Raw genomic sequence first — 17,612 nt, 5'->3', positions numbered from 1 at the left:
GTTTTCAACTCACGACGAATTTTAAAAATCATATTTTTAACTTAGTAAAATAAAGTAAATTTTTGTTTTTAAATTCACACCAAACTTAAATTTAAATTGCATAAAATTAAAAATTCATACCAAATTTATATTATATTTTTGTTTTTATACATACAAACTTATATTAAAATTATTAATTTTTCAAATATTTACAAACTTAAATATATTGATTTTAAAAAGTTTACCATATTAATTTAATATTTATATATTAATTTTAAAAACATAGTAAAATTAAAAGTTAAAAATTTTTTTGGTCTTTTATCCCACTTTAATCAATCAAATATTATCAAAAATATACGCCCCTCTTTTCGGTAAAGTAATTTCGGTTATATTACCTAGTTTTACTCCTGACGAATTTCTGAAATATTTTGGGTTGATTGATTAAAGATATTTATACCTTAAGAATAAACGGTAAATTTCGCAGTGATGTAATAAATTTTTGTATGATATCAATAATTTCGGTTACGCATACCTAATTTTATTGAATACCAATTTAATACTTTATAGCGAATGATTTAGCGTTTATTATCAAAAGGTTAAAAGCAATAAAAATAAAAATAAAAACTGTACATACTTACCTGTGAGATAGAATTCTCAGAGACCTGCTTTAGCTGACTCATAGGAGAGTCGTGTGATTTAGTTTTCCATAGATACGTAAGCATAACCTCGAATCTTCAATATCTTTTCTTCTAAACATATAAACGGTCCTTCTCTGCATAGAGTAACAAATTCGGTATTTGAATATGTTTGATTATTTGAACATTTACCTTCGTGTGACCATTTTCCGCATTTGTAACATCTTTCAAGGTGTCGTGCTCTTCTTTTTGTTGCGGATTTTGATTTTCCTTTACCAAAATGTATCTTATGATGATCTTTTCTGAGTTCTTTTCGTACTCCGTCCATTTTGCCTCTTATGAAGGATACCAGTTCACTCGGGAGTGTGTCATTATTACGTTTAGTAATCATAGCGTGTAGCATTAGACCATAGTTCAGATCAAAGGAATTCTTCATCTCGTAAAACCTAAAAAAATAAAAATTCAGAATGGGGGGAGAAGACTAGTTCTTTAGGGTCTGCTAGGGAAAGACCATTCGGATTCCATTCTCGAAAACAACACGAAAACAGAATATCTAACTCTAACAGAAATATATATTACCCTAAAAAGATTCGAACCTTCTCACACTTAGTTAGCTGTGGTGTCAAAATTGTGATTAACTTCATCTTCAACTTCCATTGGATTATCTATGTAATGTTTAACTCTGTGACCATTAACTTTAAATTTAATCCCATTTGAATTTATTAATTCTACTGTTCCGTACGAGAAAACTCTTTTGACTATGAATGGTCCAGACCATCTTGATTTCAATTTTCCAGGAAATAGCTTGAATCATGAATTGAAAAGAAGAACTCTGTCTCCTTCTTTAAATTCTTTTGAACTTCTGATTCTTTTATCATGCCATTTCTTCGTTCTTTCCTTATAGATTAACGAATTTTCGTATGATTCATGTCTTAATTCTTCTAATTCGTTTAGTTGGCTTAACCGTAGACGTCCAGCTTCATGTAAATCAAGATTACATGTCTTCAAAGCCCAAAATGCTTTGTGTTCAATTTCTACTGGAAGGTGACATGCTTTTCCATAAACGAGTCTAAAAGGTGTGGTTCCAATTGCAGTTTTATAGGTTGTTCTAAAAGCCCAAAGTGCATCCTTCAATTTCATGGACCATTCCTTCGTATTTGATCCTACGGTTTTCCATAGAATACGTTTTAAAGCTCGGTTGGTATTTTCAACTTGTCCACTTGTTTGTGGATGATAAGCGGTTGAGATTTTATGAGTTACTCCATATCTTTTGAGAACTTTCTCAAGTTGATTGTTACAAAAATGAGTACCCCGATCACTTATTAAAGCTTTCGGTGTTCCAAACCTAGCAAAAAGACGTTTTAAAAAGTTGACTACAACTCGTGCATCGTTAGTTGGGAGAGCTTGTGCTTCCGCCCATTTAGATACATAATCAATGGCAACTAAAATGTAGAGATTATTATGAGATTTTGGAAATGGACCCATAAAGTCAATACCCCAAATGTCAAATACTTCACATACTTGAATGACATTTTGTGGCATTTCATCACGTTGACTTATTTTTTCGGCCCTTTGACAAGCATCACAGGATTTGCAAAGAAGGTGTGCGTCTTTGAAAATTGTAGGCCAATAGAATCCAGCATCGTAAACTTTTCTTGCTGTGAGTTGAGGCCCATAATGTCCTCCTGTTGGTCCTGTGTGACAATGGTTTAAGATTTGACTAGCTTCATCTCCGAATACACATCGGCGTATTATTCCATCGGGACAGCTTTTAAACAAATGTGGATCTTCCCAGAAATAGTGTTTTATATCACTAAAGAATTTCTTTCATTTTTGGTACGACAACCCTTTTTCAAGGAATCCACATACTAAGTAGTTTGCATAGTCTGCAAACCATGAAATTTCACTATAATCTATCTTCAATAGATATTCATCAGGAAAGTTATCTTGTGTGGCCGATTCATTTAGAACTTCTAATTCAGGATTTTCAAGACGAGAAAGATGATCAGCGGCGAGATTTTCTGCTCCCTTTTTATCTCAGATTTCAATATCGAACTCTTGTAAGAGTAAGATCCAACGGATTCATCTTGGTTTGACATCTTGTTTTGAAAATAGGTATCTAAGGGCAGAATGATCGGTATAGACCACCGTTTTAGCTAGAACGAGATATGAACGAAATTTGTCAAAAGCAAAGACAATGGCAAGGAGTTCTTTTTCAGTAGTTATGTAGTTTGTTTATGCTCCTTGTAATGTCTTACTAGAATAATAAAAAGGTTGAAATCGTTTTTCAATCCTTTGTCCTAAAACGGCTCCCATTGCAAAATCACTTGCATCGCACATAAGTTCAAATGGTAGATTCCAATTTGGAGTTATCATGATCGGCGCATTAGTGAGTTTTTCTTTAAGAATATTAAAAGATTTGATGCATTCCTCTGAAAAGATGAATGGAGCATCCTTTTCTAGGAGTTTATTCATAGGAGTGGCAATTTTAGAAAAATCTTTTATGAAACGTCGGTAAAAACCGGCATGCCCTAGAAAACTCCTAACTCCTCTAACATTGGTGGGATGTGGAAGTTTAGCAATTACATCTACTTTAGCTCTATCCACTTCAATTCCTTCTTTTGAAATTTTATGACCAAGAACGATGCCTTCTCTAACCATGAAATGGCATTTCTCCCAATTAAGTACTAGATTTGATTGTTCGCATCTAATAAGCATTCGTTCAAGATTAACTAGACATGATTCAAATGTATCACCGAAGACTGAAAAGTCATCCATGAAAACTTCCATGCATTCTTCTATCATGTCGTGAAAAATCGCCATCATGCACCATTGAAAGGTTGCAGGGGCGTTGCAAAGTCCAAATGACATGCGTTTGTAAGTAAAAGTACCATAAGGGCACGTGAATGTGGTTTTTTCTTGATCTTCGGGTGATATTGGAATTTGAAAATATCCAGAAAAACCATCAAGAAAACAATAGTAACTATTTCCGGCTAATCTTTCCAACATTTGATCAATGAAAGGTAAGGAAAAGTGATCTTTTCTTGTGGCATCATTTAATTTTCTATAATCAATACAAACACGTCATCCTGTTACAGTCCTAGTAGGAGTAAGCTCATTTTTCTTATTTGTGATGACAGTCATACCACCCTTCTTAGGTACACATTGAACTGGGCTTGCCCATGGACTATCAGAGATTGGATAAATTAAACCTACATCAAGCAGTTTAATAATTTCTTTCTTAATAACATCTTGCATATTAGGATTTAGTCTTCGTTGGCGTTGCACATACGTTTTATGACCTTCTTCCATAAGGATTTTATGTGTGCAATACGAAGGACTTATTCCTTTAATGTGATGAATCTTCCATGCAATAGCTGGTTTATGAGCTTTTAGCACAGAAATGAGTTGAAATTTTTCATTTTCAGTAAGAGAAGACGATATTATTACAGGTAATTCAGATTCACCATGTAAATAAGCATATTCCAAATGGTTTGGAAGTGGCTTTAACTCTAATTTCGGTGGTTCTTCTATCGATGATTTATATCGATATCTGTCTTCTTCTTTTAGCATTTGAATTTCTTCTGGTGTTGGTTCATATCCATTAGCCATAAGTGTAGCTAACATTTCAGCTTCATCAATTGGTTCAGTTCCTTCTCCTAACGAACATTCTCCTGTTCCTTGTAATTCTTGAAATTCTTCTAACATATCTGCATGTGAATCTATAGTTTGAATATAATAACATGTATCATCTGCAGATTGCAGTTGTTGCTTGGCTCTATCAACTGAAAAGGTAACACTCTCGTCCTCTATACTTAGGGTCAGCTTCTTACCGAATACGTCTATTATTGCTTTAGCCGTGTTTAAGAGTGTTCTTCCTAATATGAGAAGAACTCGAGAGTCTTCTTCCATGTCTAGAATAACAAAATCTACTGAAAATACTAAAGTACCAACTTTAACTAGCATGTTCTCCATTATTCCTCTAGGATATTTTACTGATCGATAGGCTAGTTGTATGCTTATTCGTGTTGGTTTCAATTCTCCAAGGTCTAGTTTAGCGTATAGTGAATATGGCATTAAATTTATACTAGCACATAAGTCTATCAATGCTTCTATTGAACTAAGACTACCCAGAAAACATGGAATCGTGAAACTTCCTGGATCTGATAATTTTTCTGGTATCTTATTCAATAGCACCGCAGAACAATTAGCATTCAAGAATTTAGCATATCTCGGCATTTCTGAAATCACATCAATGAAAGGAAGATTTACATTTATTTGTTTAAACATATCCAAGAATTTGGATTGCTCGGCTTCAAGTCTTTCTTTTCTCATTTTACTCGGGTAAGGAAGTGGTGGTTGGTATGGTTTAACATAAGGTTTAGCCTTAATTGTGTTATCTTCATTAACCTTTTCAACTACCGATTTTGTTTCCTTATCTTGCTCAGGTTGTGGTTCTTGTGGAGTAGGAATAGAGTCATCAGAAATTACAGACATTTCAGGTGGTTTAATTGTAATACCACTTCTTGTGGTAATGGCTTTAGCTGTTTCATTCCGGAGGTTAGCATTTGTATCACTAGGTAGACTTCCCGATTTTCTTTCACCTATTAACCTTGCTAGGTTGCTCACTTCTTGTTCCAAATTTTGAATAGAAGCTTGTTGATTTCTAAATGCTTGAGCATTTTGTTCATTGGTTTATTTCTGAGATATGAAAAACTGCGTTTGAGATTCAACTAGCTTCGACATCATATCTTCTAAATTTGACTTTTTATCATCGGTTTGTGGTGGTTTGTTTTGAAAAATAGGTCTTTGCTGATTGTAAGTATTGTTGGATACTTGTTGGTTGCTAGGACCTTGTTGATTGTTGTATGGAACATTTCGGTTATAATTCTGATTTTGATTGTAGATTGGTCTTGGCGGTTGATAATTATTCTGATAATTATTTCCAGGCCTTTGGTTCATGTATGAAACATTCTCTCTTTGTTCCATTGTTTGTTCAATACTGAGACAATCTTTTGTTAAATGTGGTCCTCCACACTGCTCACAACTAATTCGTATTGAGTGAATATCTTTAGTCATCTTTTCCATTCGTCTCTCGACAACATCTATCTTTGTGGAAATGGAATCAAAGTCATGGCTAGAATCGGCTCTAGCTGCTTTAGATGATCTAACGATATCTTTTTCTTGATGTCACTCATGTGAGTGGGAAGCTATGTTATCAATAATTTTGTAAGCGTCAGTTGCGGTTTTCTTCATAATGGAACCACCAGCTGCTATATCTATGTCTTTTCTTGTAGTGATGTCGCATCCTTGGTAGAATATTTGTACTATTTGATAAGTGTCTAAACCATGTTGCGGACATCCTCTCAATAACTTTCCAAATCTTGTCCACGATTCATATAGAGTTTCGTTTGGCTTTTGTGTGAACGTAACAATTTCTCCTTGAAGTCTCACGGTTTTAGATGCCGGAAAGAATTGTTTAAGAAAATTTTCAACTAAAACGTCTCATGTATCAATCGCCCCTTCAGGTAACGATTCTAACCAATCTTTGGCTTCTCCCTTTAAAGTTCAGGGAAATAACATGAGATATATCTGTTCATCCTCCACTTCTCTTATTTTGAATAAAGTACAAATCCTATTAAAGGTACGAAGATGTTCATTTGGATCTTCCTTCGGCGCACCACTAAATTGGCATTGATTAGTTACCATGTGTAGGATTTGTCCTTTGATTTCATAATCTGGCGCATTAATGTCTGGTTGAGTAATTGCGTGACCTTGGCCAGTGCATTTAGCTCTCATTTGGTCTTCCATACTTAGAGGTTTCAGATTTTCCATGATTGAATTTGTTGAATCTGAATCACTAGAGGATTCTGATTTAATGGGTTGTTCCTCGACAATATCTGTTTGAATGATTGGTGGTTCCGGAGGAAAGATTAGTGGTTCAGGATCTCTGAATTGTCCCTGAATATCCTCCGGATTCTCAATTGTGAGGTCGGGTTCAAAAAATGGATTATCGGAAATTTTAATTGGAGTACTTGGTCGACTTGATGACGATTCTAAAGAAAAATCAACGGCGACAATATTGGCTAGATGTCTTGATCGAGTTACAGATGGTGAACGTATAAAAGGTGGTGAACGTTTTGCTAGGTGCATTCACTGAATATCCTATTAGTTATAAAAGATATAAATTATATAAGTTATCAAATTAATAGACTTTTATGCTTTTGCCCACGTTTCGAATAGCCAAAAGATGTAGCAGGGAGCCAGAACCTATTTAAATCGGAAGCTCACAACTCAGCCACTAACAAATCCAATTATTACTACGAAGCAGAAAATTTTGGATGTCTATCAATTTAACCACTTAAAATAATTCTTCGTCGAAGTTTAAAGAAATTTTAGAGAAGAAATAGAAAATTCTATGTCCTAAAAATCTAGAGCGTTGAGAAATAAGAAAGAAAAAGAGTGCGTCGAAAAACTTCGAAAATAAAAATAAGAAAATAAGCGTCGAAAAAAAAATAATAAAAAGAAAAAAAAACGTAGCGCGTCGAAACTTAAAAGTCTAAAAACTAAGAATTAAAAGTTGCGTCTAAAGGTATTAAAGTTTAAAAGGAATTCTATATCCAAAACGGCAATAACTTAAAAAGGTACTAAAATTTTAAAACGGCGTGACAAAATTCTAAAGCACCTAAATCTTAGTCTAAAGAAAAAGCACTTAAGGGATTTTACGGCAAAGCCTAAAAATCTAGAAATAAAAATAACTATGGCAAAAACTATGACTCAAAACTAAATACGAACGAAAAATACAAATATTACGCTAAAACAAATAAAAAGATACAAAATATAAAAATAAACTTAAAGTTGTAAAAAGTATAATTTTTATAAAAATATTATTTTTATATTATTTATTTATAAAAGTATTAATTTTATAATTTATTAAAACTAATTAAAACTAAAAATACAAATTAAATAAATAATTAAAACTAAATAATTAAATAAGTAACCCTAATTAGGGTTTTAATTAATAATAATAATAATTACTCCGTAATTAATGCAGAAGTGGGTCAACTCTGGCGTGTCAGGGCTGCTCATGCGATCGCATGAGATATAGTCTCCAGGTTCATGCGGTCGCATGGGCCTGAATTTCGGATCAAATATTGGGCTGCTACAGTGTAGCCCGAATACTTTTTATTTTTATTTTTTTTCTGTTTTTATAAAATATTTAAATAAATAAATAAAAACTTGTATTTTAAAAACTAAAATAAAAATAAAGAAACTTTATAATTTTATATATATAAACTCTAAAAAAAATATATATATATTTTTTTCTTTTTATATTTTTGTATTAAAACGTATTTTTACAAAAGCGTATTTTTACAAAAGTAAACTAAGATTTTTATATATATATATATATATAGCGTTTCGCTTCCGGCGTTTAAGCAGGTCCCCGGCAGCGGCGCCAAAAATACTTGATGTTATGCGAGGGGTATATGAAATAGTATTAATTTTTGCTAGGAAATACTATTAAATACGATACATTTTTACACAAGTTATTTATTTATTTATAGAGTGAATATACCTAAACATTGCTACAACACTTATAGGCAGTGTACCTAATCGTACAGTAGTGTAGTTTTTAGTAAGTCCGGTTCGTCCACAGGGAACTTGCCAAGTTTAACGCTATATTTTTAACTTATAATTGTAAAAATACAAAAATATATATAAGTAGTATTATTATTATAAAAGGGGGTTTTTACCGTTTAATGACCGGTTTGTCGATTTTAAAACTTTAGTCGCAGTTAAAACCTAATGTAAAATATTAAAAATAAATACAACTTAATTTAAAGCGTAAAGTAAAAGACAATAATGAAATTGCGATAAATAAAAGTGCGTAAAGTAAATGACAAAAAATAAAGTTGCGATAATTAAAAAGTACGATAATTAAAAGTGCAATTAAATATGAAATAAAGGAATTATGCTTATTTAAACTTCCGTAATCATGATGTTTGACGTGTTAATTTTAGTTTATTACCATGGGTTAATTGTCCTTTGTCCTGGATTATTCAATATGTCTGTCTGGTTTTTGTCCATAACAGTCCATCAATCATAAATTTAAAGTGCGAGTATCCTCGTCAAATTATCCTTATATCCGAAGTCAAATATTTCAACTAATTGGGGACTTAAACTGTAACAAGGTCTTAATACTTTGTTTAATAATTACACCAGGATATTGACTGCGTGTAACCCAAGGTTTTAATACTTTGTTAACAATTACGCCAAGTGTCCTTGTACATAATTCACCCCTGTTTTAATAAGTCCATTAACTATTAATCCATTCCCGTGTCCGGTTAAATGAACGATTATTAGTACTTATAAATATCCCGCCCATCGTGTTCGATTGAGTGTATGTAGTTATTTATAGGTACGTCCAATTGTAAATCTTTATATTAAATTAATAAACTATCATTTAATTAAACAAATATAAAGCTCATTAATAGCCCATAGCCTAATTTCCACAAGTGTCGTTCTTTTGTCCAAACCCTAATTATGGTACAAAGTCCAATTACCCAATTTTAATATTTTAGCCCAACATCATGATTACTTCGGCTTAAATAAGCATAATAATAACTTAGCTACGAGACATTAATTTAAATAGGTTGAACATAACTTACAATAATTAATAATAGCGTAGCGTTACACGGACAGAATTTCGACTTACACCCTTACAACATTCGCTAACATACCCTTATTATTAAAATTAAAATTAAAATTAAAATTATAATATATATATATATATATATATATATATATATATATATATATATATATATATATATATACGTGAGATAGAGAGATAGAGAAAAGATGTGTTTAAACTGGCCAAAACACGCGAAATTTATAGGATGTCACCTGATACTGTTCACCATGCAATCACATGGGATTTAGGCCTCCAGGCCATGCGATCGCATGGCCTCTTTTTCCAGCTCATGTACTCTTGGCTCCTAGCTTGCCGACGGTTTTATATAATAATATAATATATATATAATTTTAATAATTAATTATATATTATATTATATTCATGTGCATAGTTGACTTGTAATTTTTAGTCCGTTGCGTCGAGCGTTGAGAGTTGACTCTGGTCCCGGTTCCGGATTTTCGAACGTCCTTTTGTACAATTTAATATCTTGTACTTTACGTTTTGCGTCTTGTACTTTTGTAATTTTGAGACGTTTCTCATCAATAACTTGAACCACTTTGATTGTACTTTGTATTTTTGAGCTTTTTGGTCGTTTGCGTCTTCAATTCGTCAAATCTATCTTTTGTCTTTACCTTTTATTATTTAAACGAATATCACTTGTAAATAGAACAATTGCAACTAAAAGCTTGTCTTTCTTGAAGGATAATGCTATGAAATATATGTTCGTTTTTAGCATTATCAGGATAATATATTGATATTGATGCTATGAGGTAAAGAGCTAACTTCAACGCTATGGCTTCATGAGAAACAATTTGACAGTATATAAGATCATTCACGGCGGGAGCGTGGTTGGGACCGTCATTGCCCCGCCGTTAAATGGCGTCGATGCTAGCGGCCGTGGTTGGGGCGCGATTGGGGTGACCTTCGTTCAATATGCGGTGTATTGACAATCTTGTAGACGCCGTGGTGAGGCCCAAAAGAGAATAAACCCATTTGAAACTAGCCGTTGTTTTTTTTTTTTCAAACTTGCACACTATAAATACTTACCCATTTCATACATGTTTTACACTTCAACTATCAATACTCAAAACAGTTTATAAAAAATATATTCGTTAATGGATCGAAATAACGAAAATTATGAAGAGGCGTTAGCACTTGCAAGTGCATATAATCCAATGCAAGTACTCGATGTAATTGATTTTTTAGAAGAAGAAGATGAAGCCGAAGGTGAAGTTGTATCGATACCTAGAGCTCCTAAAAGACACTTTCCTAGAGATCGAGAAGGAAAAGCTAGACAACTATTCAACGATTATTTTTCCGACAACCCTACTTTCCCGCTCGATAGGTTCTGGTGACGCTTTCGTATGAGCAAGTCTTTGTTCATCCATATATGTCAAGGTATAATCAATTTTAATCAAGAACCTATACCCGATTATATTACTTATTTTAAACAAAGACGAGATGCAACCGGTTTATACGGTTTTAACATTTTCCAAAATTGTACGTCCGCTATAAGACAATTAGCGTACGGTGTTGCACCCGATGCTTTTGATGAATACTTACACATGGGTGAATCAACTTATTATTTATGTTTGGAAAACTTTTGCAAGAGTGTTTTACACTTATATTCAGTCGAGTACATGAGAAGGCCAAATGGGCATAATGTTCAACGTTTAATTTCTAAACATGAAGATATACATGGTCTTCCGGGTATGTTAGGGAGCATCGATTGTATGCATTGGGGTTGGAAAAATTGTCCATTTGGTTGGAAAGGGCAATTTACACGAGGTGATCATGGTTACCCAAAAATCATGTTAGAGGCAGTTGCCTCGTATGATACATGGATTTGACATTCCTTTTTTGGGCCGGATGGTTCAAACAACGACATAAACGTTCCAAATCAATCGGATTTATTTAACAAATTACCAAAAGATATGTCACCTTCATGTAACTGTACTGTTGATGGATTGCATTTTACTAGAGGTTATTATTTGACAGATAGGATTTATCCGGAATGGTCAACTCTTGTTAAATCATTCAAAAATACCAATGATCCAAAAGCAAAGAAATTTAAAAGATTCCAAGAGTCTGCAAGAAAAGATATTGAACGAGCTTTTGGTATACTTCAAGGTCGATTCTCAATTATTAAAAATCCAGCACGGCAATTCTACATAAGCAAAATTCAAATAATTATGTATACTTGTGTGTTGTTACATAATATGATAACCGAAGACAATGGTCGTGCATTTTGTGGTCTCGGAGAATATTATCCTCCAACGCGTCGTCCTCGACATTTAGACTTCCATGAACGGGTTGAACTACATATGCGAATGGATAAAGAACTAAGGGATAAAGGCAATCATCATTTTCTTCGAGATAATCTTATTGAACACATTTGGAATCTTCCACTAAACCACCGTATTCGCTATGATCCAAGTTCGGGACCTTCAAACATTCCTGAACATGTGACTAACCAACCATTAGATGAGGAAGAAGCCGATGAAGAAGATGAAAATGATGAGGTCGAAGAAGAGTATGGAGATGAAGACTAGTTTATGATTATTGTATGTTTTTAATTTTCATGTACTTTTATTTAATGTTTAATGTAATGTAATGTTTAACTTTAATGCAATGTTTATTTTTTAAACAACACTTTTATTCGACCACAAATTCAAACGGTAACATTTTTTGAAATACAACATAATTAAAATAAACTTAAAAGACAAACACAAACACAAACGGTTACATGATACTTAATCTTCTTGCGATTCAGGAAAGTCCGGCCATAATTGACCATCACTGTAGTAAGCGGAACTACATGGCGGATAGTAGTCTTCATAAACCAAATACAAAGATATTACATTTGAACGCCATGAGAGGGTTTCTTTGATCGAGTCCTAAACTTTTCGGTCCGAAGACTCATCGCAGACAATTCGGGAAGACAATCGTCTTCAAAGTTCTGAACATCATTGTGTTCGAAGGGTGCGTTTTGCTTCAAGAAAGCTAATAAACTTTCTAAGCCGATGTCACGAATGTCGATTTCGGCAAACATGACTTTTTTTCCACTAGTGTAATCATACACTTTGTACTCTGAATCGAAACCACCACCGTAGTAAACGTTGAACGAAGCAATCATAGGGGGAGTAGTCAACATTTTTTTGTTTAAGTTTGAAGTTTGAGTTTGAAAAAATATTTGATGAAGAAGTGTGTGTTTCTTGAGTTGTGAAGGGTTGTTTATATAGAGGTGAAAAAATAGCCGTTTTTTCATTAAAAAAACGGTTCCTTTTATAGTTGCTGGCTTTTTTTTTTAAATCATATTAATAATAACTAAGAATAATAAGTTACTTAATATTAGAAGTTGAGTCAATGTGGGGGTGTGATGGATGTTAGTGAATGTGGTTGGAAGTAGCTGCTGACGTGGTGCTGATGTGGCAGCAGTGTGGTTCCACGACAGGTGTCATGGATAAGAGTGGTCTAAGCCACTTAGAGCATAGATAATGGGTCGGCATAATCCCAATGGCTTTTGAGGTGTCACCACAAACGCCCCACAAACGCCTGTAATGGGGCATTTGTGGCCAATTTTTTTGTGGGGCTTTTGTCAAACAAATGCGTCCCAAGAGAGAGAGAGAAAGACCATGAGGTGTCAAGCACTGATGGGTTAATATTATATCTCTCTCCACTTTTTTAATATTTTATCATTCAAATACCAATCAAATTTTAACACATCACCATCAAACTTCTTACAAAAGCCCCCCACTACAACTCCCTCATTCTCGTGTAATGGCCACTTCAGCGTCTTTCCCCAAAAAGTACACCATATCCACTCCACCTCACAATCACCATTATCTGTGGTATTACTAAATATGTTTGGAAGTTGAGTTAACTTAGCCTATATTTGACCTTTCCTAAAACCTCGTGTGTTTTTATCAAGCTTATAACAATGACGATATACAACACATCCTCGTGACAGCTAGTTATATAGTGAAATACATATAAATGACAAGTTGGGCGATGAAGCTGCTGCTACAGACTTGGGTATAATTTTTTTGGTGGAGGTGGAAAAGTGGCGGGTTAGGTAATGGGTAAGAAAATCTTCTAGTCTAACCAAGAAACTTCTTAGTATGTCTCATAAATGGCAAGGTGTTGGCCTATTAACTTATAAATATGTTTATCACCATTATATGTGGTCTTACTAAATATGTTTGGCAGTTGAGTCAACTTAGCCTATATTTGACCTTTCCTAAAACCTCGTGTGTTTTTATCAAGCTTATAACAATGACGATATACAACACATCCTTGTGACAGCCAGTTATATAGTGAAATACATATAAATGACAAGTTGGGCGATGAAGCTGCTGCTACAGACTTGGGTATAATTTTTTTGGTGGAGGTGGAAAAGTGGCGGGTTGGGTAATGGGTAAGAAAATCTTCTAGTCTAACCAGGAAACTTCTTAGTATGTCTCATAAATGGCAAGGTGTTGGCCTATTAACTTATATTGAATAGATCAAGCTTTCCACATGTACCTTTCATTTACATTATCAAACAAAATTATATTATATTTTAGTTATATATTATACAATATACTAATTTACGTAATGCACCCCGCACATTCTACCCAATCCTCAGCCACCATATTACTTTTCTCCCTATTACACTGTAGCTCTACTGTGCTTCTGTAGCAACAGCTATTTTCCCTTCTTTTAATTTTAATTTTTTTTAACTTCTCCTCCGACCACAGGGTTCACTTCAAAACCACACCTTCATCTGCAACTCTTACGCTACCTCTGCAACTTCTCCTATCACATCATATTATCATCTAAATCCAAGTCCTTACGATTCGAACACACATTCTCTCGAACGTTCTTTCCTTGAGAAGAAGCAGAAACTCTATCAGTCTCTATTTCTATCATCTTTACTGTAGATATTTAATTGATTGATTGTATTTCGTATGTAATTGAATCGAGGTTTTTGGTTTTAGATTAAGGTAATAGTTGAATATGTTAGGGTTTGACCTTCGATTTTTATAATCGTTGTAATAAGATGATTAACTAATATGTGTTTTCGTATGTGGAACTGATAACAAAATATGTCAAAACTTCTGTATATTTGGATGGTATTCTACTGTTGTTGATGCTGTAAAGTTTAATGTTTGGGTTGATTTTGATTTTAATTTGTATTAGTTCCCGTTTGTAGCTCTTTGCAAATCTGTTGGTTGATCCCCATAAATTATTGATGGCCACTGTTGCAGCTGCTTTGAAAGCAATTGGTAAAGTAGTACTACCAAATTCAACTCTGGAAAGGTTAGTGGTGATTTCTTAAAACAAAAATATGATAACTTTGAAAGTGAAATGAAACATTTTTTTCAAGAAATTGGTGGATTAGATTTTGGTGAAGGTGTTAAGTTTGAACCTACAAAGCTTTTGCTTAAATTCAATAAAGACATCAAAGATGTTACGGAGTAATAGTTTGGCTTTTGGAGATTCAAGAAAAGTGGTGAGTTTTGGGTATAGAAAACCTCAGCTTGCTTTTGTGAGTATATTTTTTTAATAAATTTTATTAATAGTTTTTATCACTAAATTTACAATAATATAAACATGAATTGAGGAAGCTTAATGGATGCGACTTGGAAACTAACAATTTTTATATTATGATCTTTTTTTATCAGGCTTAAAGGAAACTGAATCTAATAGACACTGTTAAAGATATAGCTCGGCTTATTTTGGTTGACGAAGGAATATGCATACGACTTCTTCTTGAATTAAGTGAAGACTTTAAGCTTGACGTTGAAGCGGTATGTATCAATGTATGAATGTTAGTTATAGTGAATGTTAGTTTAGTACTCCGTACTTACTACTTAGTAACTACTGATTTATTGTTGCCGGAAGTTTTATTTTCAAGTTATGTGGTGTATAGTAGCTACCATTGTACCGAGGAAGTGTGTCGGCTAAATGACATTATGGAGCTCTTTTTGGCAATAATGGGTTGAAGACCTATGATATCATAATGGTTTGTTGAAGAAGGTTTCATATATAGTTATAGCCATTTGCCTTAGAATCAGGTTGTATTGATCTCTTTATTTTTTCTTCTTGATATGTTACTTATAATGTGTGTAACACTTTTTGGAAGACTAAAACCACTCTGGGAAGTTTTTGGTCGGAGGTGGTAAAATGGTTAGGTGGGTAATGGAATAAAACAGTTTTGAGTCAAAACATGTTAACAATAAAATATTCATGGGACTTACGGATTTTGTACGTTACACAAGGTACTTTCTTGCTGCGACTTTGTGATATGAGAATATATAACTTGGTGTTTTAGTCTGCTGCTGAGAACCAAGTCAAATGATGGAATTTAACCATGATGCCTTAAGGCTTCCGACTACCACATCTTCAGAAATACATGTATTACGTTACTTCAATCCTGGTTTTGTATCTCTGTCGTGGTGTATGTTTCGGATGAAATTCATTTGACCTTATGCTTTAATTTCCATTGGTTGATCATACTTCAATTTTAAAACACTTCATTCTTAGGTGATTGTTGAATTGTATAGCAGGTCGATATGTTATCTTCAACCTATAATCACGTTATAATCAGTCGTTCGAGAGTTTACAAAACTTTTGAAAATACTAAAACGTTTAAACAAACCGCCGCAACGCGCGGTAGGCACTTCTGTAGTTAAAATTAAATGCTGAATAACTGCATAGTTCTAGCTAATCGCACATTGAATACAAAATTATATTATATTATAATAATTATTCATATATAAAAATTGCCATTCCACATTAAATGTTTATATAATTATAATAATAATTACATTATTATTATATATACTAATTGGCATCCTAATTTTCTATCGTTGGGTGCCCAATTTCCTCAAAAACGAGACAGGAAAAAAAAAAAAAAAAGTTCAACCCATAAACTTAACCCTTGTAAAATTTCAACCCCCAGCCTAGAGGTGTAACATGTAAAATTGTTATTTTAATTAAAAAAAAATTAAAAACACTCCACCCAAATATTTAACGAGGCATATCTTTATACTCGCTTCGAGTTTAATTTTTTCCAAAATCACCGTTCAACTCGAAATATTTTTACGAACACAACGCAACTAGCTATGCGCGAAACGGACTGAAACGCTATATATTTCGGGATATATTTTATACATTTACATACATATATACTAAACAAACAAAAGTAACACATCGTATCGATGTTTCTGTTCCCTTTTTTTGTGGTTTTTTAGCACTAAAAATGTGGAGTCCATTACGTATACTAGGTACTAACCACGTGTTTCCAACCATATCCGTAGCAACGCGTTTTGTATTTTGTAAATACAGTATAAACTCTATAAAATAATACACTTGGGACCACCAAAATTTATTAATTAAAAGAGTTATTAATTAATCGATAAATTAATAATTATTAATTTATATATTAATTAATATTTATTAATTTATAGTAGAATACTTAGTTTACAAACACCTTTCAACCTTCCACTTAATTATTGTATACAATGCATGTATATCAAATGAACGCCCAATTTGCAAGAAACCTTCATTCTCCCACATTATTATGCTTCTTGTGTTCAATGAAAAAGATGATGAAAGCGTTATTGGAATTAATATTGGAAGATGATGAAGAAATTATTTAAAGTATTATTGCAATTAATATTGGAAGATGATGAAGAAATTATTGAAAGCGTTGTTAGAATTAATAAAGATGATATCGATGAAGAAGATGATGAAAGTTCTACAATGGAGCCCCTTTCGCGAAACGAAACTATTAAAGCGGCAATCACATTGAATAATTTCTTGTTGAGCTATGAGAAAACAACAGCAGAAGTTCTTACCATGCTAAGGAAAATTAGAGACGAGATTCAAGGGGAAATTGATTTCAACAAAAAAACAAAAGACAATTAAGTCATTTTTCAAGAAACCTTCATAAATCATTCATGTAATATGTTATATACTGTATAAGGAATTATTAACTTATATTTTATATGGGGTCTAAAGAAATTATCAAAATTGTATTATCTTATAATTTTAACGAATTATAATTTAGCACCCTATCCCCGAGTCGGAACTGGAAAAAAATATTATATTAGATAGTTTATTAAACAATTTAGTATTAATTTATCGAGTTTCTACTGTACATAACACTATAACGCTATGTTAAATATGAATATGTAACCCGAAAAGTCCCGCCGGATTAGTCAGTATTTTTCTAGTTATAACTAATACTAGTTATAACTAATATACCAAGTCCATGAGCATTTTACTGTTCACGAAGCTAATTTTGTCTTTTTATA

The 17,612-nt window shown here is 33.0% G+C and overlaps 2 protein-coding genes and 1 long non-coding RNA gene across 3 annotated transcripts; all 3 read left to right on the top strand.

Moving 5' to 3' along the window:
- The first annotated feature begins 10,424 nt into the window (after window positions 1-10,424).
- On the top strand, window positions 10,425-11,159 carry LOC139841179 (uncharacterized). The gene is made up of 2 exons (XM_071831408.1): window positions 10,425-10,654; window positions 10,766-11,159. The coding sequence occupies exons 1-2, from the start codon at window positions 10,425-10,427 to the stop codon at window positions 11,157-11,159; spliced, it is 624 nt and encodes a 207-aa protein (XP_071687509.1).
- Window positions 11,160-11,243: 84 nt separating this feature from the next.
- LOC139841178 (uncharacterized) lies at window positions 11,244-11,861 on the top strand. Its single transcript, XM_071831407.1, has one exon. The coding sequence runs from the start codon at window positions 11,244-11,246 to the stop codon at window positions 11,859-11,861; it is 618 nt and encodes a 205-aa protein (XP_071687508.1).
- Window positions 11,862-14,001: 2,140 nt separating this feature from the next.
- Window positions 14,002-15,211, top strand: LOC139843544 (uncharacterized). The gene is made up of 3 exons (XR_011757616.1): window positions 14,002-14,610; window positions 14,705-14,839; window positions 14,976-15,211. It is a non-coding gene; the product is annotated as an uncharacterized lncRNA (long non-coding RNA).
- Window positions 15,212-17,612: the final 2,401 nt, after the last annotated feature.

This window comes from Rutidosis leptorrhynchoides, chromosome 4 (genome assembly GCF_046630445.1).
Source record: "Rutidosis leptorrhynchoides isolate AG116_Rl617_1_P2 chromosome 4, CSIRO_AGI_Rlap_v1, whole genome shotgun sequence".
Classification (NCBI taxonomy): domain Eukaryota; kingdom Viridiplantae; phylum Streptophyta; class Magnoliopsida; order Asterales; family Asteraceae; genus Rutidosis; species Rutidosis leptorrhynchoides.
The sequence above is the reverse complement of the archived record's forward strand: the minus strand, read 5'-3'. Positions and strand labels throughout refer to the sequence as shown.

Coding starts and splice junctions, on each gene's coding strand:
- LOC139841179 (XM_071831408.1), top strand. CDS start 10,425: ATGGATCGAAATAACGAAAATTATGAAGAGGCGTTAGCACTTGCAAGT. Junction 10,655..10,765: donor CCTACTTTCCCGCTCGATAG/GTTCTGGTGACG, acceptor TTTTAAACAAAG/ACGAGATGCAACCGGTTTAT.
- LOC139841178 (XM_071831407.1), top strand. CDS start 11,244: ATGTCACCTTCATGTAACTGTACTGTTGATGGATTGCATTTTACTAGA.